At 43.9% G+C, this 26,626-nt stretch overlaps 2 protein-coding genes across 2 annotated transcripts in view; one reads left to right on the forward strand and one right to left on the reverse strand.

Moving 5' to 3' along the window:
- Window positions 1–1,167: 1,167 nt before the first annotated feature.
- NSDHL (NAD(P) dependent steroid dehydrogenase-like) lies at window positions 1,168–17,568 on the reverse strand. Its single transcript, XM_069746884.1, has 8 exons — window positions 17,452–17,568; window positions 16,682–16,728; window positions 15,230–15,391; window positions 14,025–14,171; window positions 5,558–5,686; window positions 4,690–4,832; window positions 4,323–4,425; window positions 1,168–1,860 (listed from the first exon to the last, which is right to left on the reverse strand). Exons 2-8 carry the CDS (start codon window positions 16,700–16,702, stop codon window positions 1,525–1,527), a joined length of 1,041 nt encoding a protein of 346 aa, XP_069602985.1. The 5' UTR covers window positions 16,703–16,728; window positions 17,452–17,568; the 3' UTR covers window positions 1,168–1,524.
- A 229-nt stretch (window positions 17,569–17,797) lies between these two features.
- The window catches only part of CETN2 (centrin 2), a 40,737-nt gene continuing 31,908 nt past the window's right edge, over window positions 17,798–26,626 (forward strand). The window contains exon 1 of the mRNA XM_069746885.1: window positions 17,798–17,880. Within this exon, the coding sequence (XP_069602986.1) occupies window positions 17,878–17,880 (3 nt within the window). The 5' untranslated portion in view covers window positions 17,798–17,877. The remainder of the gene's footprint in view (window positions 17,881–26,626) is intronic.

Consider the following 26,626-nt stretch of genomic DNA (forward strand, 5'->3'; position numbering starts at 1 on the left):
TTTTGGTCTCATCTGACCACATGACCTTCTCCCATGTCTCCTCAGGATCATCCAGATGGTCATTGGCAAACTTCAAACGGATCTGGACATGTGCTGGCGTGAGCAGGGAGACCTTGCTTTCCCTGCAGGATTTTAGTCCATGACGACGTAGTGTGTTACTAAGTGTAATTTTTGAGACTGTGGTCTCAGCTCTCTTCAGGTCATTGACCAGGTCCTTCCGTGTAGTTCTGGTTTGATTCCTTACCTTTGTCAGAATCATCCTTACCCCATGAGGCGAGACCTTACATGGAGCCCCAGACCGGTGACGATTGACAGTCATCTTGTGTTTCTTCCATTTTCTAATAATTGCCCCAACAGTTGTTCCCTTCTCACTAAGCTTCTTGCCAATTGTCCTGTAGCCCATCCCTGCCTTGTTCAGGTCTACAATTTTGTTCCTGGTGTCCTTACACAGCTCCTTGGTCTTGGCCATGGTGGAGAGGTTGGATTGTGATTGAGTGTGTGAACCTTTTATACAGGTAACAAGTTCAAACAGGAGCAAATAAAACCGGTAATGAGTGCAGAGTAGGAGGGCTTCTTAAAGAAATACTAACGGGTCTGTGAGAGTCAGAATTCTTGCAGGTTGGTAGGTGATCAAATACTTTTTTCATGCAAATTAATTATTTAAAAATCATACAATGTGATTTTCAGGTTTTTTTTTTATTAGATTCTGTCTCTCACATTTGAAGTGAACCTACGGCAAAAATTCCAGACCTCTTTATTCTTTGTAGGAGGGAAAACTTGCAAAATCGGAGGGGTGTCAAATACTTATTTTCCCCACTGTAAGTTTATGTTTCCACGTTGTGAGTACACCGCTGTGGATTTGTGTGCGATAAACCTGCTGCAAATTACAGTATAGAGAAATCTCATTCACGCGCTGCAAGGAAAATCCAAACTTCGACTTGTGCAATGTGAAACGTGTAATGTGTCGAAAATCCGCAACTTTCTTTACAGTGAAAATTCCACAGCAGATATGGGTCGTGGGAACATACCCTTAAGCTGGGTCTATGCAGAGTCTGCGCTGCAAAGGGTGAAATGCTTTGCAAATATCAGCTGTAAATACTAAACATGGATAAAAAAAAAAGTGAAGAAAAAAAATACAAAAACTGTAAAGTGACAAGATACATTAACTACTTCATAGACAATTGTTTTATTAGCAATTTTCAGTACAATATTTAGGAATGTTAGATTCAATATGAATATTTACATTTAAATTATGAGCAAAAAAAAAAAATGGCGCTGAAATGAGGTCTGGGATCTAAATGAAATACTTTTATCTGCTCTTTATGACCGAATTTATAGCATTAGTTTTATAGATCAATTGAATTATAGGGATTTTTAATTATGCCCTAGTATTTTATTTTTCATATATTTTGCCCACATTTTCATTAAAATGCCAAAATAAATCAGTGCTAGGTCAGATTTCGTTACTAATGTCGCTACTTGTAGAAAATAATTTACAGAAGTCTTCCCCGTGGTCACGTCTTATTACTGACTTGCTCTCCGCAGTTGTGGGTAACTTTGGACAGTCTTCTCTATAGCTTTGTCCAGGCTGACCACTGGCTTGTAGCCCATGTCCTTCTTGGCCCGCTCACAGCTGTAATAGTGGTAAGTTCCCGCCAGGGCGACCCTCATCGGTGTAAACGTTGGCTTAATTGTGATAAGTGGGCTCACAACCAACACCAAAAAGGAGACGAACAGAGCCAGGTAATAAGCCAACCAGTAGGGAATCTTGTACTTGGGGGCGTCATAATTCAGGCCAACCAAGACCCGGGAAATAAATGTCCAAAAGGGAATGGGCTCGTCATTTGTGATATGGTATGCCTAAAAGAAGAGAATTCATAGACATTTATATATCAGCACTGCATATTGTATACAATATCATATTATACTGTGATTTCCCCCCCGGGATCAATAAAGCAATAAAGTGTATCGTATTGTATCGTATATGCACCAGGTAGAAAATGTTGTTCTCCGTTTCATTTTGATCCAGCAATATCCGCAGTACTAAAGCATCATGTAGACCTATAGTCTGGCTGCTTTGGTTTTCCCCCATGCAATGCAAATTTCAGCAAAGAGTTCATGTATAATAAAATATATGTAAAAAAAAAAAAATTATACATACTGGTATATATCCCTCCCTTGGCTAACATTGGCTAACGTGACATACAGTTGTGGGAAAGTGTTTGCCCCCTTCCTGATTTCCTATTAATTTGCATGTTCGTCACAAATGTTTCAGATCAGCAAACAAATGTACAGGTGCATCTCACAAAATTAGAATATCATCAAAAAGTTAATTTATTTCAGTTCTTCAATACAAAAAGTGAAACACATACACTACCGTTCAGAAGTTTAGGGTCACTTAGGAATTTCCTTATTTTTTAAAGCAAAGCAGTTTTTTCCAATGAAGCCAACATTAAATGATTCAGAAATACACTCTATACATTGTTAATGACGTAAATGACTATTCTAGCTGCAAACGTCTGGTTTGTAATGCAATATCTTATAGGCGTATAGAGACGCATTTCCAAAATCCACCATTCCAGTGTTCTTATGGTACTTTGTGTTTGCTAACTGTGTAAGAAGGCTAATGGGTGGTTAGAATACCCTTGAAAACCCTTGTGCAAGTATGTTAGCACAGCTGAAAACAGTTTGGCTGATTAGAGAACCTATAAACCTGACCTTCCTTTGAGCTAGCTGAGAATCTGGAGCATTACATTTGTTGGTTCCATTAAACTCTCAAAATGGCCAGAATAAAAAGAACATTCATGTGAAACTCGACAGTCTATTCTTGTTCTTAGAAATGAAAGCTATTCCATGCAAGAAATTGCCAAGAAACTGAAGACAAAATTTGAACCTTTGGAAGGTGTATGTCCCATTATATCTGGCATAGAAGTAAATCAGCACTTAAAAAAAAAGGAACATCATGCTAACAGTAAAATATGGTGCTGGGAATGTGATGGTCTGGGGCTGTTTTGCTGTGGTGAATGGAACCATGAATTCTGCTGTCTACCACAAAATCCTGAAGGAGAATGTCCGGCCATTTGTTTGTGACCTCAAGCTGAAGTGCACTTGGGTTATGCAGCAGGACAATGATCCAAAACACACCAGCAAGTCTACCTCTGAAAAGGCTTAAGAAAAACAAAATTAAGACTTTGGAGTGGCCTAGTCAAAGTCCTGACCTTATTCCAATTGAGATGCTGTGACATGATAATAAAAATGTCAGTTTATGTGCAGAAACCTGCAAAGAACGGAAATTCTGCACAGATGAGTGTCCAAAATTCCTCCAGAGCGTTGTAAAAGACTCACTGCCAGTTATCGCAAACGCTTGATTGCAGTTGTTGCTGCTAAGGGTGGCCCAACCAGTTATCAGGTGCAATTATTTTTTCCACACAGGGCTCTGTCGGTTTGGATTTCTTTTTCTCTTAATAAAAGATCTTCATTTAAAAACTGGATTTTCTGGTTACTTGTGTTATCTTTGTATAGTATTTAAATTTGTTTTGTGATCAGAAACATTTAAGTGTGACAAACATTCAAAAGAATAGGAAATCAGGAAGGGGCAAACAATTTTTCACACAACTGAATAAGGGTTAGGCCTCTATCGACCACTAGCGAACTAACTTTCACTTAATCAGTGGTCGTAACCATGGATATGTAAGGTCCTGTAATGCCTGCACATGAGGAAAGAGACATAACGAATCAGAAGAACTATACTACACGTCTAATTGGAGGTATTTGCTAATACTATAATTATTGATACACCTACTATATATTGGGGTAGGATCTTGGAGATGGGTATACCCATTTAAGTATTTTGTTTTTAATTTGTTATATTATTTATTTCCCATATCACTTTATTTTATGTATAATTTTATGGTATCTAAGCCTAATATTAGGCTCCTTCTCCCTGTTCTTCACATGGACATTAACATTAATAGACTGACTGATGCATTGTCTGTGCATGCTGCAACCCAGGCACATTGAAATCCTGTCAGTGATGATAATGAGACTGCTGAAAAGTCTTCTGTACGGAACAGGAAGTGTCAGTCTAGTATATTGCCTAGTACCCTGTGTGAAAATTGCAATAATTCAGATTTTTTTTTAAAATAAAGATCGTGAAATAAATAAGTGATATTATCAGATATATCTTAAAAATAACCTCTGAACACGATTTAAACAATAGGTAATTTTGTGACAATATGTTCAGTTTCCGGATGAATTGAGCTGTGCGCCATCTTTCCCACCGCACGTAACATATAGGATACAGATCCAAACGTAAAGCATACCTTTCCACAAAGAGGAGAGTCCTTCTGTAGATATTCAGCCGCCAGGATATGGCCGTGGACCACATTCTCCACATACGTGAAATCCACCAGATTCTTCCCATTTCTGAATCGATGTGTAAAGTAATAAAATGGAAAGATACCAAATCAAATATAAAACTACGAAAAGGGTCTAGTAGGAAAAACAGGCCTTGCTTCCCTTAGCAACCAATCATAGAGCAGCTTTCAACCTTCCGGAGCAGTTCCTGAGGTGAAACCACAGCTTTGATTGGTTGCTATGGACAACAAGGCCTGTTTATTAATAAGACCCGGAGCATGATCGGATAATGATACTGAAGGAGTTCAAGCTGGCACGGACATGGCCACTTACCCGATCATGATTTTCATCTTGCCACTTTTTGCTGTCTCCACCATTATTGGAACAAGCTGAGGGTCTCTTGGGCCAAATATACCATGGGGTCGAATGGCCACTGTCATGAAATTATTTGCTGGGTCGTTTGATCCCAGAACTTCCTGCAACAGATTACACCAGTAGTAAATGAGGAAATGAACACGTTTTTGGTTTAACCTGCTAATGGTCTGTTTAACCCCTTCCAGACATGTGACGTACATGTACGTCCAACAGAGAGTGCGAGTGGGCATCCGTCGCCCCCTTAGTGACATTTGCAAGGTGTACCGGTGGGTTGCCACGGCGGTTGAGAGTCTATTGAAGGCCCCCATGGCTGCCATCTTGGCAATAATAAACATCATTTGCAGCTATTGCAGAAGTCCAATATATAAAATTATTTAACCCATGTGGATAACAACATAAAGCAAAAAAAAAAAGGACAAAATGCCAGAATTTCCATTTTATTCTTTTGGTAGCTGAACCTCCTACCAAAAAATGCCATTAAAACATCGTGGGTACCCTATAATGGTACCATTAAAATCTACAACTCGGCAAGCAAAAAATAATTCTTCATACTGGTTGAAAAATATACATTTTTTACCATTCAATAAAAAAAAAAAATATAATAATAATAAAAATAAATTACACAAGTTTAGTATTGCCATAAACGTACTGAAAAGTCATTTTTACTACACAAACAATGAATGCCATAAAATAAACCCCCCAAAAAACAACGGTAAAATAACTTTTTTCTCCAGCAACAGTGCCACCCTTTGGTTGCGCCTGACGCTACAACACAGTCCTGAAAACACGATTTTGATCACAGATGAAGATTATAATGCTGTTTTACCTTTTCTTGTAGTATCTTGGTCTCTGTATAGTAGTCAATGGGGTTATGGGCATATGGAAGGTCCTCAGTTCCATCCTTAATGTCTTTGCCTTCAAATACAACACTGGCACTGCTGGTCAACACTAGTTTCTAAGAAAAAAAAATATAGGATTGTAAATGAGCTGTCCGCTACTCAGAAAACCCATTCTAAAATACTATATTTCCCTTTGTAAAATAAATGAATGGCGTCGGGATGGGAGGTGTTGTACCACGGGAGCCCTGCAGCCAATTAGTGGCTGCAGGGCTCTCACTTCCATGGGATGAACTGCTGTCATCTGGGGAAGGTGTGGCATAATGTCACGTGAGCCTTGGCACCAATATCACTGGACTGGCACAAGTCTGCAGTCACTCTGTGTGACTTGAGAATCCTCACAGTACGCACAGTGCGCTCCGTGAGGATTCTCTGATGACTGGCGTGGTTGGCATACATGCAATCATGTGCCGACTAGATGTGTGCTGCCTTGCTCAGTACACTTGCACGTATTACTAGTCGGAATGTGACCAGAAGTATGCAAATCACATACTTGGGGGCTCACATGACATCACCGCTCTCTCCCGATGCTGGAGAATCCTCACATTGTGCACTGGGCACGCTGTGAGTATTGACAAGTCTGCAGTCACATAAAATGACTGCATACTTGTACGCCAAGGGCAGACAACCCCTTTAAAATATAGGGTATTTTTATTTTACAAAAGGTGGAATATAGTAATTAAGAAGGAGCCGTCCTAGTAGTGAAGAACCCCTTTAAGTGTGTAATATTTAACATTAACCTGCAGAAAAAGAAGGTTTCCGGCAGCACAGTGCCCCCCGTGAGCCTCCTGCATTCCCTTAGACTGATTACAACTGAAATATATTGAATTGATCATCTATTTTTTATTTTTTCATACATGGTTATGGCGGTGGCACAGTCAGATTCCCCCTTTAGTTATTCAAAATACTGGAATACATTTTTTTCTTTAGCGTAAATTTTGATAAATCTCCCGATATGAGTGCAATTAATAGCAAAAAATAATGTAGCGACACAAAAAAATTACACAAAATACAAAAAAAAAAGTATATAGTTTTTAGGAGAGGTGATAACATGAAGAAAAGTTCCTGATATCAAGTGACTGTACTCCTTATTATACGAGCAGAGATTCAACTCTGGATTAGAAAATAATTCCTGTTATTGGTGCTATGAACCCATAGGATTGCGTAGTAAAAGGGACTAACCACACAGGGACAGGTCATACATGAGAGGATACCAGAAAAGGACGGCGCAGTCCCTGAAACTGACATAGAAAACAGACGCGGCACTTATCGTGTTGATTTCTACACACAATCGATCAGTCAGTGCCATCCGGTGTCACACTAAGCAGATAATCTCCGTTTAGCAGTGACTTGCATCACACGGCCCAACCTTCTGCCCTTAATCATCCCCCACACCTCTACTGTCCCTTCAGGTGGGAACTCCCAGTGGCCTCCACCCTCCAGACAAGGCAAAAAGCAGCTGTGAGAAGTTTCAACACCCATTGATCGAGAAACATATTGTATTCTCCATCCATCCCATAACAACACATAACAATGCGATGAGCCGTGCCATGAAAGCCAACGCAGCTCAGCTACATCTGAAATTAAACTACAACTTTTGGACCATAGCTGTTACTATCCAGGAAAACGCAACTTTTACCTGACTCCCAGATCAAGGGAAGGTGGTGGTGAAGTTAGGTCCCCAGATTTTACTATATCCACTTTATACAATATTAAATAGAACTCTTAGACCTGATGAGGCTGGGGAACTTACTTTGGAAATCCGTGCCAGAATGGATGCGTAATTCTCATACTAAAAAAGGAACATTTTGGGAATCCAGTTAAAAAGTGACATTACTGATGAGCCCAAGTGTATCCCGTCTCCACCTACCCAGACTGACGGCTGCAGCTTGTACTGAGCAGTGTGAGATCTCAGCAGCAGCAGGGAGGAGGGACACTGAGGAGCTGTCAGTCAGGCTAGGTGAGCGGAGATTGTGATTAATTGAATTAATATAGGGGGCCATTAATAGAATAGACGTGTCTTGTAATACATAAGAATCCATACAGTATTATTATCAGTACATGTTATCTGTTAGGGTGCTTTCATATTGCGTTCCAGCACGCATTCGGTGGTCTCGTCAAGGCTTATGTCTGAACCCCCCCCCCCGCAAAATGGGATTTGGAAGTATGCGCCGACGGGGCCATAGACTATAATGGTGCTGACAGAGTGAACGTGCGCCCTGCCGTGTATGAGGGCAGCAACACCATGTTTTCTGTGAGGGCATTAAGTGTGAATGTGTGAGGTATTATCAGGAGGGAAGACTACAGGCTGTAACATGGCCGGTTGCTATGATTACACCATAACTAAATGTACAGAAATAATACAGAAATGACAAATCACAAAGTGAATGCCAAATGACTACAGTGCTCAGGTATGTACGGCGGCCATGAGAGGAAACTGCTGGTTATGTAAGCCGTCCTATCATAAAGAAGTGGTTTTATTATTCACTATTATGGTAACAGAAATGCTGGAAATAAGAAGCATCATGAGGTCATATACATGGCTATAATCAGTATAGGACCCGACTATAACGGGGTCACAGCCCTTTATTGTTACATCATGAGGTCATATACATGGCTATAATCAGTATAGGACCCGACTATAACGGGGTCACAGCCCTTTATTGTTACATCATGAGGTCATATACATGTCTATAACCAGTACAGGACCCGACTATAACGGGTCACAGCCCTTTATTGTTACATCATGATGTCATATACATGTCTATAATCAGTACAGGACCCGACTATAACGGGGTCACAGCCCTTTATTGTTACATCATGATGTCATATACATGGCTATAATCAGTACAGGACCCGACTATAACGGGGTCACAGCCCTTTATTGTTACATCATGATGTCATATACATGTCTATAATCAGTACAGGACCCGACTATAACGGGGTCACAGCCCTTTACTGTTACATCATGATGTCATATACATGTCTATAATCAGTACAGGACCCGACTATAACGGGGTCACAGCCCTTTATTGTTACATCATGATGTCATATACATGTCTATAATCAGTACAGGACCTGACTATAATGGGGTCACAGCCCTTTATTGTTACATCATGATGTCATATACATGTCTATAATCAGTACAGGACCCGACTATAACGGGTTCACAGCCCTTTATTGTTACATCATGATGTCATATACATGTCTATAATCAGTATAGGACCCGACTATAACGGGGTCACAGCCCTTTATTGTTACATCATGAGGTCATATACATGTCTATAATCAGTACAGGACCCGACTATAACGGGTTCACAGCCCTTTATTGTTACATCATGATGTCATATACATGTCTATAATCAGTACAGGACCCGACTATAACGGGGTCACAGCCCTTTATTGTTACATCATGAGGTCATATACATGTCTATAACCAGTACAGGACCCGACTATAACGGGGTCACAGCCCTTTATTGTTACATCATGATGTCATATACATGGCTATAATCAGTACAGGACCCGACTATAACGGGTTCACAGCCCTTTATTGTTACATCATGATGTCATATACATGTCTATAATCAGTATAGGACCCGACTATAACGGGGTCACAGCCCTTTATTGTTACATCATGAGGTCATATACATGTCTATAACCAGTATAGGACCCGACTATAACGGGGTCACAGCCCTTTATTGTTACATCATGAGGTCATATACATGTCTATAACCAGTATAGGACCCGACTATAACGGGGTCACAGCCCTTTATTGTTACATCATGATGTCATATACATGTCTATAATCAGTACAGGACCCGACTATAACGGGGTCACAGCCCTTTATTGTTACATCATGAGGTCATATACATGTCTATAACCAGTACAGGACCCGACTATAACGGGGTCACAGCCCTTTATTGTTACATCATGAGGTCATATACATGTCTATAACCAGTACAGGACCCGACTATAACGGGGTCACAGCCCTTTATTGTTACATCATGATGTCATATACATGTCTATAATCAGTACAGGACCTGACTATAATGGGGTCACAGCCCTTTATTGTTACATCATGAGGTCATCTACATGTCTATAATCAGTACAGGACCTGACTATAACGGGGTCACAGCCCTTTATTGTTACATCATGATGTCATATACATGTCTATAACCAGTACAGGACCCGACTATAACGGGGTCACAGCCCTTTATTGTTACATCATGATGTCATATACATGTCTATAACCAGTACAGGACCCGACTATAACGGGGTCACAGCCCTTTATTGTTACATCATGATGTCATATACATGTCTATAATCAGTACAGGACCTGACTATAATGGGGTCACAGCCCTTTATTGTTACATCATGAGGTCATATACATGTCTATAATCAGTATAGGACCCGACTATAACGGGGTCACAGCCCTTTATTGTTAGAGTTAATCACAGGTGGTCTTTACTAGACAACTGAGGCGACGACTTGTGTCACTTTCTACATATGCAGAGCCTTATGTTGGCAATTAGCTTTAAAGTATAATAACAAGAAAAAATGGCTGCATGTTTTGTTATGCACATTTGTATCCTGTTGGCTGGACTGGAGGCGAGATGTGGACTGGTAGATTTGACTGCATCTCCCCCAACGCTCGTTTTGAAATCATCAGTCCTCGTACACCGGCCAGGACTTCCAGAAGCAATGGCACCCGGGACGGTGCTGCGCGTGCGATCGAGAAGATCGTGGCACACACCGTGATGTCATGATGCCGCCGCTGATCTCCTGGATGCCATGACAGACGGACGTCTAGGGCAGTATAAGAAGCAAAAACTATTTTTTTTTTTAATTTTTACAAATTACATGTATTACGCTCTGCGTTCTGGAGAATAAGGGTCATTAAATTTGCAGAGAATAACTTCTCCGTAAATCAAATTTCCAGGGAAGACAACTGCATGAACAGGCAAATGATAATTTTTCCTGACCCACTCGTCTGTCCAGGTGATATATGACCAGTTCAGCTGAACTTTCATGTGGTCTCTGATTATAAACCAGTATGAGGCCAGTTTCACACGTCATGATATTTCTAGTACCGGAAAAACTGGTACCGGAGATATCCGTGTCCGGATATGTACTACATGCGGCATGCGTGTGCCGCATCAGGACCACATGGACGGCTGCCAGAGAAGAAGCGCTACAGTAAGTGCTGTTCCCCGGCGGCTGGTGCTGAAGCCAGCTGTCATCATTCTTCCCTGCTCTGCCGTAATCGGCGCAAGCAGAGGAGAATGATAAGAGGAGTTATCTTAAAGTCCGAAGGATAACAGCGGGTGGGGGCTTTTAGGACTCTTACCCCCATCATCCGACTCCTGCTGCCGCTAATAACAGTGACAGCAGGAGCGTATGAACGGGGTATTCCTCACCCGCCGCCTGCGATCTAACGAAATAAATGAATGAAAAACCCGATGTAGGTTCCTCCCCATTTTCTTGAACCAACCAGGCAAAACTCACATCTGGGGGCTGAAACCCTCAGCTGTCAGCTTCTGCAAGGTTGGTTGTCAAGAACAGAGGGGTCCCCACACCTTTTTTTTAAATTATTTAAATAAACAATTAAAAAAAAAAAAAAAAACACAGTGTGGGGTCCCCCCCATTTTTGACAACCAGCCTTGCTAAAGCTCACAGCTGGGGACTGTTATTCTCAGACTGGTAAGGAACCATGGACATTGCCCCACCCCAGCCTTAAAACAGCAGCCCACAGCTGCCCAGAAAAGGCGAATCTATTAGATGCACCATTTCTGGCGCTTTGCCTGGTTCTTCCCACTTGCCCTCTAGCGGTGGCAAGTGGGGTTCATATTTGTGGGGTTGATGTCACCTCTGTAATGTCAGGTGACATCAAGCCCAAGGCTTAGTATTCGAGAATGTCTATAATACACCTATCCATTACTAATCCTATAGTTATATGTTAAATAAAGAGACAGCCAGAATAAAATCCTTTATTTAAAAAATGACAGACTCTTAGTATTCTAAATTAAACCCTCGCCTAATTCCCCGAAGCCCTTGATCTCCTGTAATAAAAGTAAAATAAAAAAACAACAATATACTATAACTGTCCGTCGCTCTGTCCCACGCTGTAATCCCATGTCTGGGGGCTAAATAGTTTTCAACCAGGACGGTGTCAAGATGTTACTGTCCATGCTGAGAACCACTGGTGAATCAGCTGCTGAGAGTGCAGCATCAGTCACCAGCAGTGACATCATCGAGGCCGAGCTGAACTGCGGTGACCTCAGGAACATGGGAAAAAGCCAGTGATGATGTCACCGCTGGTGACTGATGCTGCACTCTCAGCATCTCATACACCAATGGTTCTCAGTCGGGATGGTCGCATCTTGTGACCGTCCAGGTTGAAAACTATTTAGCCCCCAGACATGGGATTACAGCGTGGGACAGAACGACGGACAGTTATGGTATATTGTTGTTTTTTTATTTTACTTTTATTACAGGAGATCAAGGAATTAGGAGATGCAGTAAGTATGGTTTAATTGAGATTAATAAAGGAGTCTGTGCCATTTTTTCAAATAAATGATTTTATTCTGGCCGTTTTTTATTTAACATATAACTATAGGAATAGTAATGGATACATGTGTCTTGTTGACACCTCTCCATTACTAAGCCTTGGGCTTGATGTCACCTGACATTACAGAGGTGACATCAACCCCATAAATATTAACCCCACTTGCCACCGCTAGAGGGCAAGTGGGAAGAGTCGGGCAAAATGTCAGAAAAGGCGCATCTAATGGATTCACCTTTTCTGGGCCGCTGGGGGCAGCTATTTTAGGCTGAGGAGGAGGGCACGTAGTTTTTTAAATTATTTATTTAAATAAGGCGTGAGGACCCCTCTATGCTTGATAACCAACCTTAGAGAAGCTGATAGCTGATGGTTGCAGCCTCCAGTTGTGAGTTTTGTCTGGTTAGTTCAAAAAAATAGGGGGGAACCCATGTCAGGTTTTTCATTCATTTAGTTAGATCGCAGGTGGCGGCTGTGGAATACCCCGATCATCCGCTCCTGCTGTCACTGTTATTAGCGGCAGCAGGTGTCAGATGATGGGGGTAAGAGTCCCAAAAGCCCCCATCTGCTGTCATTGTTCGGGCTTTAAGATAACGCTCATCATTCTCCTCTGCTCGCACGAATCACAGCAGAGCAGGGGAGAATCAGGAGAGCCAGGTTCAGCACCAGCTGCCGGGGAACAGAGCTTACTGCAGCGCTTCTTCCTCGGCGGCCGTCCGTGTGATACTGATACATCACAAGGATGGCATCCGTGTGGGGAATGTGTTTACACGGACCCATTGACTTGAATGGGTCCGTGCGATCCGTGCAAATGCACAAAAACGGACATGTCTACGTGTGGGTCACTCAGACACACAGTCCGTGAAAAAACACAGATATGTGCACAGACCCATTCATTTGAATGGGTCTACATCTGTCAGTGTCTCTGGTACGTGTGAAAGCTGTCATCACATGTACCTGAGACAATGGCGTGTGAAAGAGGCCTAAAAGAGTTTTGGAAAAAGACAGATTAAAGAGTTACAAACTCTCCCGTGAGAAAGAGCTCACTGATGGATTCTCAGTTAAATCGGCAGACCACCACTCGCATACAACTCAATGCATCGCTTTGGGCTGCAGCTGGAGCTAAATATTTAAAATAAATCTGCGGCACTACGAAAACTCGCAATATATTCCCGGCCTAAAAGCCCAATTTATGAAAATATAAAATCATTTAACCCATACGATAAATGCCAGAATAATAAAAAAAAAATTGCTATTTTATTAGTTACATTCCAAAGATTGTATTTACTCCAAAATGGTACTAACAAAAATGCCATACAAAAAAAAACAAACAAAAAAACAAAAACAAACACCACCTCACCAAACAAAGCCAATTTATTCTCTTTATTTTTAACAAAAAAAAAAAAAAAAAAGTGTCTACTAAAAAATGCCCATTTGGTATCGCCGTAATCGTACTGACCTGAAGAATTATGTTACCAGGTCATTTTTATTGCACAGTGAACCCTGTAGATAAAAAAAAACCTCCAAAAAAATGCAGTTTCACCGCACTTGGAATTTTTAACCAGTTTTTACAACATGGTAATGTGAATGGTGCTAACTACGGTTGGAGACATTTCGGACATTTACACATAATTCTTTCAATGTAAAACGAGGCTTTAAACTGTGCAGCCAGTCAGTGACACCGGCCGTTACTGGTGGGGGCCGAGTAGCCCCTCGTTCTGAAGTGCTACCCGCACGTCCATGGCAGAACAGCAGTGTGAGCGCTCTTACAGATGCCCGCTGTTATGGACGGTGACACTGAACGTCACATTGTAACGCCGCTTTATTCCTACGGTCACCTGAACGCCGGCTTCTTTGCAGGCTTGGATGACTGTCCTTGTCCCGGTGTAATTCACTCTGTAGAACAGCTCCTTATTGTTGCTAAAAGGGGCCGGTGATGCGCAATGGAAGACAATGTTCACACCCTGGAGCGCCGGCAGCAAATCCTGCGAGATAATGAAGAGTATGTAAGGACTAAGACAATGGAAGGTTTGGAAATAAAGCGAATACTCGCATCTCAGCAAGGCCTCGTGCAGACATCTGATCTCTCCAGGTACGAGAAAAACAGATTATTCTGGTCTGATTTTCTCATATGTGAAGGATATATAGAAAAAAAAATAAATACAATTGTCAATCCTCTCCATTCGGACAGTCTGTGAAAAACTAACTGAACTCTGACGTCATCCAAGCGCAATTTCATTTTACCCCGGACCCATAAACTTGCATTGCATTGCCGATTTTTATTGAACGATTGGATAAAAACATCAAGGTTACTTACCGGTAGCCGGTTTATCTGGAACCCATGATAGCACACCTGAATATATGGGTGCTGTCATGGGAGAAGGGAAGACACCAAGGTTACTTACTGGTAGCCGGTTTATCTGGAACCCATGATAGCACACCTGAATATGTGGGTGCTGTCATGGGAGAAGGGAAAACACCAAGGTTACTTACCGGAAGCCGGTTTATCCAGAACCCATGATAGCACACCTGAATATATGGGTGCTGTCATGGGAGAAGGGAAAACACCAAGGTTACTTACCGGTAGCTGGTTTTCCCGGAACCCATGACAGCACACCTGAATATACAGGTGCTGTCATGGGTGAAGGGAAAACACCAAGGTTACTTATTGGTAGCCGGTTTATCCAGAACCCATGATAGCACACCTGAATATATGAGTGCTGTCATGGGAGAAGGGAAAACACCAAGTTTACTTACCAGCAGCCGTTTTTTCCAGAACACGACAGCACCCGTATATTTAGGTGTGCTGTCTTGGGTGAAGGAAAAATCGGACATTTCCCTGGGCAAAAAAAAAATCAGACAAGTGATTGGCTCATCACAGGTACTATTGCTATATGTGAAAATTACAAATAACACCTGTACACAAAAATTGTAGTGATGGGACATTGCTGGATCGCTGGGATATGCCACCACTTAATTATCGATGAGGGTCTGAACTCTAAGACCCCCACTGATCCCAGCGGAGACATTTATGTCTTCTTACCGTTTTACTACACAGATCCCCAATATGAAACTGCACTCGCTCATTCTCAAAGCCCTGACGGATGTCAAATACATTGACGGAGTATCCTCTCTCCAGCAGGCGCTCCACCATGTGCTGGCCAAGGAATCCCGATCCACCAATCACAGTGCATTTCTTGCTGGCCTAGAATAGACAGAAGGTCTTTATTATGGGGCACGGTACGGGATCGGCCGTTACGTAGCATCATGGAAACAGAAAATGACAATGCCAAGATTTCCCTGATGGAATGAGTGAGCATTTAGGAATATGGGGTGGGCGCTGGGTCATATGATGGCCCCTCAAGTCAGGGGCCAGGGGTAAGACACTGTTAGGATTCATCCCCAAAACTAGAAATCCACTTTCTGTAATAATAATATTCATCATTTTAAGGCTCCAGGTCAGTCAATCTAGGAATCTGTCCAAAAACTGATAACAGCAGCTGGTAGGGATCTGTCTCAGGAGCGGAAACATAATTTGCATATTTGCCGCAATGATAAAAGTAAGTCACAAGTGCACAGTGCGTGGACCTGGCCCCATAAGTGCTTTCCTCAGTAAACTCCTGACTCCTCCTGTAAACCTCAAAAATACCATTGAGAAGGCAAAAGAGTTGGTTCAGCTATGTGGATGGCGCTGGGCGCGTCATCCGCATCTATCAGAGCGTGAGGACGGCTTTAACTAGCTGAGAGGAACAGACGCCCTTTAAAAAGCTTTTCAACTGTCAAACAAATGACAGTGAATCTAGAAAGTTTGGTTTCGGCAGGTAAATAGTTGAAGCATTAAGTACAAAAGTTCCCAAATCTGTGAAATTTGCTCAATTGTATGCTATGAACATTTTGCATTTCAATGCAATGTCTGATTGGTTGAAATAAAGCACAGCCGTGGGGTTACCTAACAATGGAATAATTCTTACGGAAGATTTTTCTAACAGAACAGTTTACTTAACGCAATATGGATGTGTAATAGAGAGATTTTTGCAATGTAATCTGAGAGCAGCATAAAGTAGGGGCAGAGGCCCCGATTCCAGTAATGTGTCACATGCTGATCTGCTTGCTGTCATTTTGATACAATCAGGTTTGTTTGCTGCAGATCTTGCAGAGCCCTGAATGCTGAGCCCTGTATAAACCCGCCCACACCACTGATTGACAGATTTTTGTGTACACTGTGCATAGGCAGAAATCTGCCCATCAGTGGTGTGGGGCGTGGAAGGACAAGGAGGCACAAGACAACTAGTTCTTTAGTAATAATCTGCTGATAAAACACTGATTTTATCAAAACAGAAAAATACAGCACAGTAAGTGACATCACTGGAATCAGGGTCTCTGTCCCTACATCATGCTGCTTTCAGATTAAATAGCAAAAACTTACTGATAGATTCCCTTTCCAAGTGACATAAATGTATACAATAATAAATCCAGTTCACATTACGCTACTTACAGGTCGGATTCGTGTCGCCATTTAAGTAAATTTTTTCCAATGTTCACCTGAAAACAAAAGAGATATAAATATGGATCCAATGCAATCTACTCTAAAGGAACATGATCAATATACGGTACATGAACCACCAGCCCAAGCCAATCTTATGGGGCCGGGTTACTAAACTTGGGCTCCCACATACACAGAGTAGGTCCGCCCACTGGACTCCCACATACACAGAGTAGGTCCGCCCACTGGACTCCCACATACACAGAGTAGGTCCGCCCACATACACAGAGTAGGTCCGCCCACATACACAGAGTAGGTCCGCCCACATACACAGAGTAGGTCCGCCCACATACACAGAGTAGGTCCGCCCACATACACAGAGTAGGTCCGCCCACTGGACTCCCACATTCACAGAGTGGGTCCGCCCACTGGACTCCCACATAAAAACATCAAGGATTCCAAAGGATGGAATGCAAATTTTACTGAAAATTTTCCCACAAGAAATGTGGAGCACCCTGATCAGCTCCTCCTGCTCTATAACACCCTGCCCGCAGATCAGAGATCATTTTCATCATGACTGATATACACAAAATAGTAGGAAACAATCAATGGAACAATTAGTCGGAGGTCAAATAATTCCAGAGCCAAAGTCTCCATAGCGACCAGCAGAAAGGGATTCCTGCTTGCCTTTACTGCTGCTTCCGCTAGACCGCCCCTTTAAATGTCTGCAGTGAGCCTGTGCTGCGGTGCAGACGCTGGTTGTCCCAGTTGCCCTCTCTTACCTGTCCCCTGTGCTCTCAGCCCTCTCCCCGCTGTTATCTGCTGAGCTCCCAGTCCTCCCTGTATAACATGCAGATAACATGCCTGACTATGGGCTGAGAATCAGCAGAGCTCAGACGCTTGCACCTGATTGGTTAACCTAACACGCAGTAAACCAATAGAAAAAGACATCAGCAGCTCCCATGGTAACCAGCATGTTACGTCACTCACTATGCGCCTGGAAGTAGCACCGCGTGTTAAGCCTCGTTCTGGTCAATGACAGTCTATTTCTTATTGGTTAAACTGTTGATAGGTGACCAATAGGAATTAAGTTGCCTTATTTGCTGAGTGCTGATTGGTTGAATGAGTGTGTCCCGTGTTAATGATTGGAGCAGGCGGTTGGGCCGTGTGGTAGGAGAGGTACTGGTTCGGTAGCGCTGCAGCCCGATATGGTGAGTTGTAAAACATTGGTCAGATATAAAGCGGAGTCTGTACTGTGTCCTAGTGAGGATACACTCTAGTGTAGGCGCTGTGGCTGCCCAGGTGCATGCTGGGGGCTCACACCTCACCTGGACTCTATAGGAGGCTGCCTCTAGTAGTGTCTTATTGCACCATTGTATCTGTGCGACTGTGCTGCCATGGGATGGAAACATGAAGGATTTCATAAATACTCATACATATGTAACAATAGCAGAAATAAATAATAGGGAAAATATGAAAAAAAAGAGATAAATGAGAAAACATTAAAAATAATAATATAAAGTATAAATATGCCGCCACAGCCGCTCCCCCTTAGGCAGTGGTGCCGTTCTGTGGCCCACAAAGTTGGATACTGGAGCCCATTTTATCCTCATGCTGGACCTTGATAGTGATGATGAGTAGGGTTGAGCGAAACGGGTCGAACATTTTCAAAAGTCGCCGACTTTTGGCTAAGTCGGGGTTTCATGAAACCCGATCCGACCCCTGTGCGGGGTCGGCCATGCGGTACGCGACTTTCGCGCCAAAGTCGCGTTTCAATGACGCGAAAAGCGCCATTTCTCAGCCAATGAAGGTAAACGCAGAGTGTGGGCAGCGTGATGACATAGGTCCTGGTCCCCACCATCTTAGAGAAGGGCATTGCAGTGATTGGCTTGCTGTCTGCGACGTCACAGGGGCTATAAAGAGGCGTTCCCGCCGACCGCCATCTTACTGCTGCTGATCTGAGCTTAGGGAGAGGTTGCTGCCGCTTTGTCAGAAGCAGGGATAGCGTTAGGCAGGGTCCATTAACCACAAAACCGCTTGTGCTGCAGCGATTTGCACTGTCCAACACCACCCTCGGTGTGCAGGGACAGTGGAATTTTTTTTTTTTTTTTTTTTCCCCTCAGCGCTGTAGCTCATTGGGCTGCCCTAGAAGGCTCCCTGATAGCTGCATTGCTGTGTGTACGCCGCTGTGCAAACCAACTGCTTTTTTCAAAGCACAAATCCTCTTGTTCCTTCCTTTCTGCACAGCTATCTTTTTTGTTTGTCCACACTTTTTATTTCATTTGTGCATCAGTCCACTCCTTATTGCTGCCTGCCATACCTGGCTGAGATTACTGCAGGCAGGGAGATAGTAGCTGCCTGCCATACCTGGCTGAGATTACTGCAGGCAGGGAGATAGTAATTGTAGGACATTCCCTGTTTTTTTTTTTTTTTTTTTTTTGGTGGGAGATTAAGATTGGCAATTTGGCATTTCTGCTAGAGTGCCATCCCTGTGTGTGCCATCTCTCTCACATAGTGGGCCATAGAAAGCCTTTTCATTTTTCTGTATTTTTTTTTGTGGGGTGTATAAATTCTCCCTGATAAAAATACAGTGGGAGATTAATATTGGCCTTTGGGCTTGTGTGCCAGTCCTGAGTGTGCCATCTCTCTCACAAATAGTGGGCCATAGAAAGCCTATTTTATTTTTTTTTGGGTTTTATAAATTCTCCCTGAAAAAAAGGGAGATTAATATTGGCCTCTGGGCTTCTGTGCCAGTCCTGAGCGTGCCATCTGTGCCAGTCCTGAGCGTCCCATCTCTCTCACAAATAGTGGGCCATAGAAAGCCTATTTAATTTTTTTTTTGGTTTTATAAATTTTCCCTGAAAAAAGGGAGATTAATATTGGCCTCTGGGCTTGTGTGCCAGTTGTGAGCGTGCCATCTGTGCCAGTCCTGAGCGTGCCATCTCTCTCACAAATAGTGGGCCATAGAAAGCCTATTTAATTTTTTTTTTGGTTTTATAAATTTTCCCTGAAAAAAGGGAGATTAATATTGGCCTCTGGGCTTGTGTGCCAGTTGTGAGCGTGCCATCTGTGCCAGTCCTGAGCGTGCCATCTCTCTCACAAATAGTGGGCCATAGAAAGCCTATTTAAATATTTTTTTGGTTTTATAAATTCTCCCAGAAAAAAAGGGAGATTAATATTGGCCTCTGGGCTTCTGTGCCAGTCCTGAGCGTGCCATCTGTGCCAGTCCTGAGCGTCCCATCTCTCTCACAAATAGTGGGCCATAGAAAGCCTATTTTATTTTTTTTTTGGGTTTCAGAAATTCTCCCTGGAAAAAAAAAGGGAGATTAATATTGCCCTTTGGGCTTGTGTGCCAGTACTAAGCGTTCCATCTCTCTCTCTCTCTCAGTCAGTGGGCCATAGAACGCATATTTTTGGTTTTATTTGTTTTCTAAATTCTCCCTGAAAAAATCATTTTATTTTATTTGGTTTCTAAATTCTTCCTGATAAAATCATATTTTTTTTATTATTTTTATTTCTAAAGTCTCCCTGAAAAAAAAAAAAAAAAAAAACAACCAAAAAAACAGTGGGAGATTAATATTGGCCTTTCTGCTTGTGTGCCAGTCTTGACTCCTGGGTGTGCCATCTCTCTCTCTCTCTCTCTCTCTCTCTCTCTCTCTCTCTCTCTCTCCAATTGTGGTCCATAGAAAGCCTATATTTTTTTTCCTTGATTTGGGTTCTAAAATCTACCAGAGAAAATAACTACATCAATCATTGGTAGAAAAATATTGGCCTCTGGGTTTGTGTGCCACTCCTGACTCCTGTGTGCGTCATCTCTCAGTCAGTGGGCCATAGAACGCCTATTTTTGGTTTTATTTGTTTTCTAAATTCTCCCTGAAAAAATCATTTTATTTTATTTGGTTTCTAAATTCTTCCTGATAAAATCATATTTTTTTTATTATTTTTTTTTCTAAAGTCTCCCTGAAAAAAAAAAAAAAAAAAAACAACCAAAAAAAACAGTGGGAGATTAATATTGGCCTTTCTGCTTGTGTGCCAGTCTTGACTCCTGGGTGTGCCATCTCTCTCTCTCTCTCTCTCCAATTGTGGTCCATAGAAAGCCTACATTTTTTTTCCTTGATTTGGGTTCCAAAATCTACCAGAGAAAATAACTCCATCAATCATTGGTAGAAAAATATTGGCCTCTGGGCTTGTGTGCCACTCCTGATTCCTGTGTGCGTCATCTCTCACTCAGTGGCCCATAGAAAGCATATAGTTTGTTACATTTGTTTTCTAAATTCTCCCTGCAAAAATCTATTTTTTTTTTTTTGGGGGGTTTCTAAAGTGTTCCTGAAAAAAATAAAAATAAAAAAAAAATAATAGTGTGACATTAATATTAACATTTGTGCTTCAGTGACAGTCCTGCGTGTGGGGCATCTCTCTAATTTGCAGCCACCAAAAAAAGAGTGTGTAACATTGGGCCTGATTTTCGCTGTGGTCTCACCAACCTGTAAAGGGGTAGCTAAATCATACAGAAGTTATAGCTCACCGTGTAAGTTGTGTGACTGCAACAAATAACGTTAGTTTGGTTACGTTTTTAAAACAATGAGGAAGTCTAGTGGAAGAGGTCGTGGCCGGGGGCGTTCATTGTCAGCTGGTAATGAGGGTAGTGGTAGTGGTGGAGCATCAGGTGGTCGTGGGGGAAAAAATATTGCACCTAAGTCTGGAGCTGTGGAGCCAGGTTCGTCGTCCGGCTACACAAGGCCTCGAACGCTCCCTTTTCTGGGATTAGGAAAACCGCTTTTAAAGCCGGAGCAGCAAGAGCAAGTTTTGGCTTATCTTGCTGACTCAGCCTCTAGCTCTTTTGCCTCATCTCGTGAAACTGGTAAAAGTAAAAGCAGCGCGTCGTTAGTGGATGTTCACGGTCAGGGACAAGTCACTTCCTTGTCCTCTTCAGCAAAAACAACAACAGAGAAGAATGCAGCAGGCGACACAACGGGTTACTCCATGGAGCTCTTTACACATACCGTCCCTGGCTTAGAAAGTGAAGCAGTTAACAGTCCATGCCCATTACAAATTGAATCTGACATGGAGTGCACTGACGCACAGCCACAGCCAGACTACTATGCTGGTCCTTTGACTCAGACCACAACATTGCCCTCGCAGGGTGCTGATCAAGAATCAGACCCTGATGAGACTATGTTGCCCCATCACGAACGCTATACCACCGAACGACACGGTGACACAGACGAAGTTGCGCAGGAGGTACAAGAAGAGTTATTAGATGACCCAGTTCTTGACCCCGATTGGCAGCCATTGGGGGAACAGGGTGCAGGCGGCAGCAGTTCTGAAGCAGAGGAGGAGGAGGGGCCGCAGCAGGCATCAACATCGCCACAGGTTCCATCTGCCGGGCCCGTATCTTGCCCAAAACGCGTGGCAAAGCCAAAACCTGGTGGAGGACAGCGTGGCCATCCGGTTAAAGCTCAGTCTGCAATGCCTGAAAAGGTATCCGATGCTAGAAAGAGTGCAGTCTGGCATTTTTTTAAACAACATCCAATTGATCAGCGCAAAGTCATCTGTCAAAAATGTTCTACTTCCTTAAGCAGAGGTCAGAATCTGAAAAGTCTCAATACTAGTTGCATGCATAGACATTTAACCACCATGCATTTGAAAGCTTGGACTAACTACCAAACGTCCCTTAAGGTTGTTGCACCCTCGGCCAATGAAGCTAGTCATCAACGCAACATCCCTTCCGGCAGTGTAGGACCACCATTTAGCGCACCACCTGCTGTATCTGTGCAGGTATCTTTGCCAGGCCAAAGCAGTCAGGGTCAGGGAATCACCAGTTTCGTAGTAGGAAACACTGCATCTAGGGCACCGGCGGCAACAATACCATCTCCCACCGTCTCTCAGTCTGCCATGTCCACCGGCACCCCCGCTAGTTCCACGATCTCCAGCTCTCCAGTCCAGCTCACCCTACATGAGACTATGGTTAGAAAAAGGAAATACTTAGCCTCGCATCCGCGTACACAGGGTTTGAACGCCCACATAGCTAGACTAATCTCGTTAGAGATGATGCCCTACCGGTTAGTTGAAAGCGAAGCTTTCAAAGACCTGATGGACTACGCTGTACCACGCTACGAGCTACCCAGTCGACACTTTTTTTCCAGAAAAGCCATCCCAGCCCTCCACCAGCATGTTAAAGAGCGCATCGTCCATGCACTCAGGCAATCTGTGAGCACAAAGGTGCACCTGACAACAGATGCATGGACCAGTAGGCATGGCCAGGGACGTTACGTGTCCATCACGGCACACTGGGTAAATGTGGTGGATTCAGGGTCCACAGGGGACAGCAAGTTTGGGACAGTTCTGCCTAGCCCACGGTCTAGTAAACAGTTGTCTGTAGCCGTTCGCACCCCCTCCTCCTCCTCCTCCTCGTCCTCCTGCAGAAGCAAGAGCTCGTCCACAGACCGCAGTCGCACAAACACTCCATCCGCACCTGCCACTGTTGCACACCAGGTCTCCCATTATGGGGCAGCTACTGGCATACGTCAGCAGGCTGTATTGGCTATGAAGTGTTTGGGCGACAATAGACACACCGCGGAAGTTCTGTCCGAGTTCTTGCAGCAAGAAACGCAGTCGTGGCTGGGCACTGTAGATCTTGAGGCAGGCAAGGTAGTGAGTGATAACGGAAGGAATTTCATGGCTGCCATCTCCCTTTCCCAACTGAAACACATTCCTTGCCTGGCTCACACCTTAAACCTGGTGGTGCAGTGCTTCCTGAAAAGTTATCCGGGGTTATCCGACCTGCTCCTCAAAGTGCGTGGACTTTGCGCACATATCCGCCGTTCGCCTGTACACTCCAGCCGTATGCAGACCTATCAGCGTTCTTTGAACCTTCCCCAGCATCGCCTAATCATAGACGTTGCAACAAGGTGGAACTCAACACTGCACATGCTTCAGAGACTGTGCGAACAGAGGCGGGCTGTTATGTTTTTGTGGGAGGATACACATACACGGGCAGGCAGTAGGATGGCAGACATGGAGTTGTCAGGTGTGCAGTGGTCGAAGATTCAAGACATGTGTCAAGTCCTTCAGTGTTTTGAGGAATGCACACGGCTGGTTAGTGCAGACAACGCCATAATAAGCATGAGCATCCCCCTAATGCGTCTGCTGATGCAAAGTTTGACGCACATAAAGGATCAGGCGTCTGCACCAGAGGAAGAGGAAAGCCTTGATGACAGTCAGCGATTGTCTGGTCAGGGCAGTGTACATGACGAGGTACCGGGCGAAGAGGAGGTGGAGGATGAGGAGGATGATGGGGATGAGTATATTTTTAATGAGGAAGCTTTCCCGGGGGCACGGGAAATTGGTGGCGTGGCAAGGCCGGGTTCTGGTTTTTTGAGGGACACAAGTGACGTAGATTTGCCTGCAACTGCCCCTCAACCAAGCACAACCGCAGATTTGACAACGGGAACTTTGGCCCACATGGCGGATTATGCCTTGCGTATCCTCAAAAGGGACACACGCATTACAAAAATGATGAACGATGACGATTACTGGTTGGCCTGCCTCCTTGATCCTCGCTATAAAGGCAAATTGCAAAATATTATGCCACATGAGAACTTGGAACTAATATTAGCAACAAAACAATCAACTCTTGTTGACCGTTTGCTTCTGGCATTCCCTGCACACAGCGCCCGTGATCGTTCTCACACGAGCTCCAGGGGCCAGCAGACCAGAGGTGTTAGAGGGGCAGAAATCAGAAGTGGCGTTGGACAGAGGGGTTTTCTGACCAGGTTGTGGAGTGATTTTTCTATGACCGCAGACAGGACAGGTACTGCAGCATCAATTCAAAGTGACAGGAGACAACATTTGTCCAGTATGGTTACAAACTATTTTTCATCCCTTATCGACGTTCTCCCTCAACCGTCATTCCCATTTGATTACTGGGCATCCAAATTAGACACCTGGCCAGAATTGGCAGAATATGCATTGCAGGAGCTTGCTTGCCCGGCAGCTAGTGTCCTATCAGAAAGAGTATTCAGTGCTGCAGGTTCAATACTAACAGAAAAAAGGACTCGTCTGGCTACCCAAAATGTAGATGATCTAACCTTCATTAAAATGAACCACAACTGGATTTCAAAATCTTTTGCCCCACCCTGCCCGGCTGACACCTAGCTTTCCTATGAAAAGGTCTTGCCTGTGGACTATTCTGAATGACTTTTCCAATCTCGTAATTTTCTTCACCTGATTGTCCAGCATACGACATGTTTCCACCTCACGAAATGGCCAAACTCCCCACACGGGGCCGTGCTATCGCCACTTTGCGCTTGGACCCTTGAGAGTGCTGTTTGTCTGAAGAGGTGGGTGTGGCCGCTTTTGGTCGACGGCACTGCCACTGGGTCCCTCATAGTACAATAAAGTGTCTCTGGCGGTGGTGGTGCGCACCCAACGTCAGACACACCGTTGTAATATGAGGGGCCCTGTGCCTGTACCGCCGGCCACAAGACAGTTCCCCCCCCCAGCTCAAACAGTGCTCTACCACTAGCAAAATTATCTCTCACAGCTTCACCAATGTGTAGTCTAGCCGCTGACATCCTTCAATGCCTGGCACTGACAATACCATTGTTTTGACATTTTTGTTATGTTAGGCCTTCGAAGCCTGTCTGCGGTCCCTTCTTTCTACAACTACTACACTGACCAGGCCACTGCTGGCCGTGTTACCCTGGAACCAATTTAAAAGTGCCTACAGTCAGCCCAATTTTGTTATGTTAGGCCTTCGAAGACTGTCTGCCGTCACTCCTTCCACTAGACTTCCACTGACCATACACTGCTGCCCATGTACCCCTGGAACCAATTTAAAGTGCCTACAGCCAGCCCAATTTTGTTATGTTAGGCCTTCGAAGCCTGTCTGCGGTCACTCCTTCCACTAGACTTCCACTGACCAGACCACTGCTGCCCGTGTACCCCTGGAACCAATTTAAAAGTGCCTACAGCCATGTGTTATTATTTTAGGCCTTCGATGCCTGTCTGCGGTCACTCCTTCCACTAGGCCTCCACTGACCACACCACTGCTGCCCGTGTACCCCTGGAACCAATTTAAAATTGCCTACAGCCAGCCCAATTTTTTTATTTTAGGCCTTCGATGCCTGTCTGCGGTCCATTCTTTCAACTACTACTACACTGACCAGGTCACTGCTGCCCGTGTACCCCTGGAACCAATTTAAAATTGCCTACAGCCAGCCCAATTTTTTTATTTTAGGCCTTCGATGCCTGTCTGCGGTCCATTCTTTCAACTACTACTACACTGACCAGGTCACTGCTGCCCGTGTACCCCTGGAACCAATTTAAAATTGCCTACAGCCATGTGTTATTATTTTAGGCCTTCGATGCCTGTCTGCGGTCACTCCTTCCACTAGGCCTCCACTGACCACACCACTGCTGTCCGTGTACCCCTGGAACCAATTTAAAATTGCCTACAGCCATGTGTTATTATTTTAGGCCTTCGATGCCTGTCTGCGGTCACTCCTTCCACTAGACTTCCACTGACCAGACCACTGCTGCCCGTGTACCCCTGGAACCAATTTAAAAGTGCCTACAGCCAGCCCAAGTTTGTTATGTTAGGCCTTCGATGCCTGTCTGCGGTCACTCCTTCCACTAGGCCTCCACTGACCACACCACTGCTGTCCGTGTACCCCTGGAACCAATTTAAAATTGCCTACAGCCATGTGTTATTATTTTAGGCCTTCGATGCCTGTCTGCGGTCACTCCTTCCACTAGACTTCCACTGACCAGACCACTGCTGCCCGTGTACCCCTGGAACCAATTTAAAAGTGCCTACAGCCAGCCCAAGTTTGTTATGTTAGGCCTTCGATGCCTGTCTGCGGTCACTCCTTCCACTAGGCCTCCACTGACCACACCACTGCTGCCCGTGTACCCCTGGAACCAATTTAAAATTGCCTACAGCCAGCCCAATTT

This window comes from Ranitomeya imitator, chromosome 2 (genome assembly GCF_032444005.1).
Source record: "Ranitomeya imitator isolate aRanImi1 chromosome 2, aRanImi1.pri, whole genome shotgun sequence".
Classification (NCBI taxonomy): domain Eukaryota; kingdom Metazoa; phylum Chordata; class Amphibia; order Anura; family Dendrobatidae; genus Ranitomeya; species Ranitomeya imitator.

Bases quoted from the DNA above. Each gene is read 5' to 3' on its own strand.
- NSDHL (XM_069746884.1), bottom strand. From the start codon at position 16,702: ATGGCGACACGAATCCGACCT. The intron at 14,172-15,229 runs GTAAGAAGACAT...ATTATCTCGCAG, and splicing joins GGGATCTGTGTAGTAAAACG to GATTTGCTGCCGGCGCTCCA. The intron at 5,687-14,024 runs GTGACCGTAGGA...TTTTTTTCTTAG, and splicing joins GCAAAGAAGCCGGCGTTCAG to AAACTAGTGTTGACCAGCAG.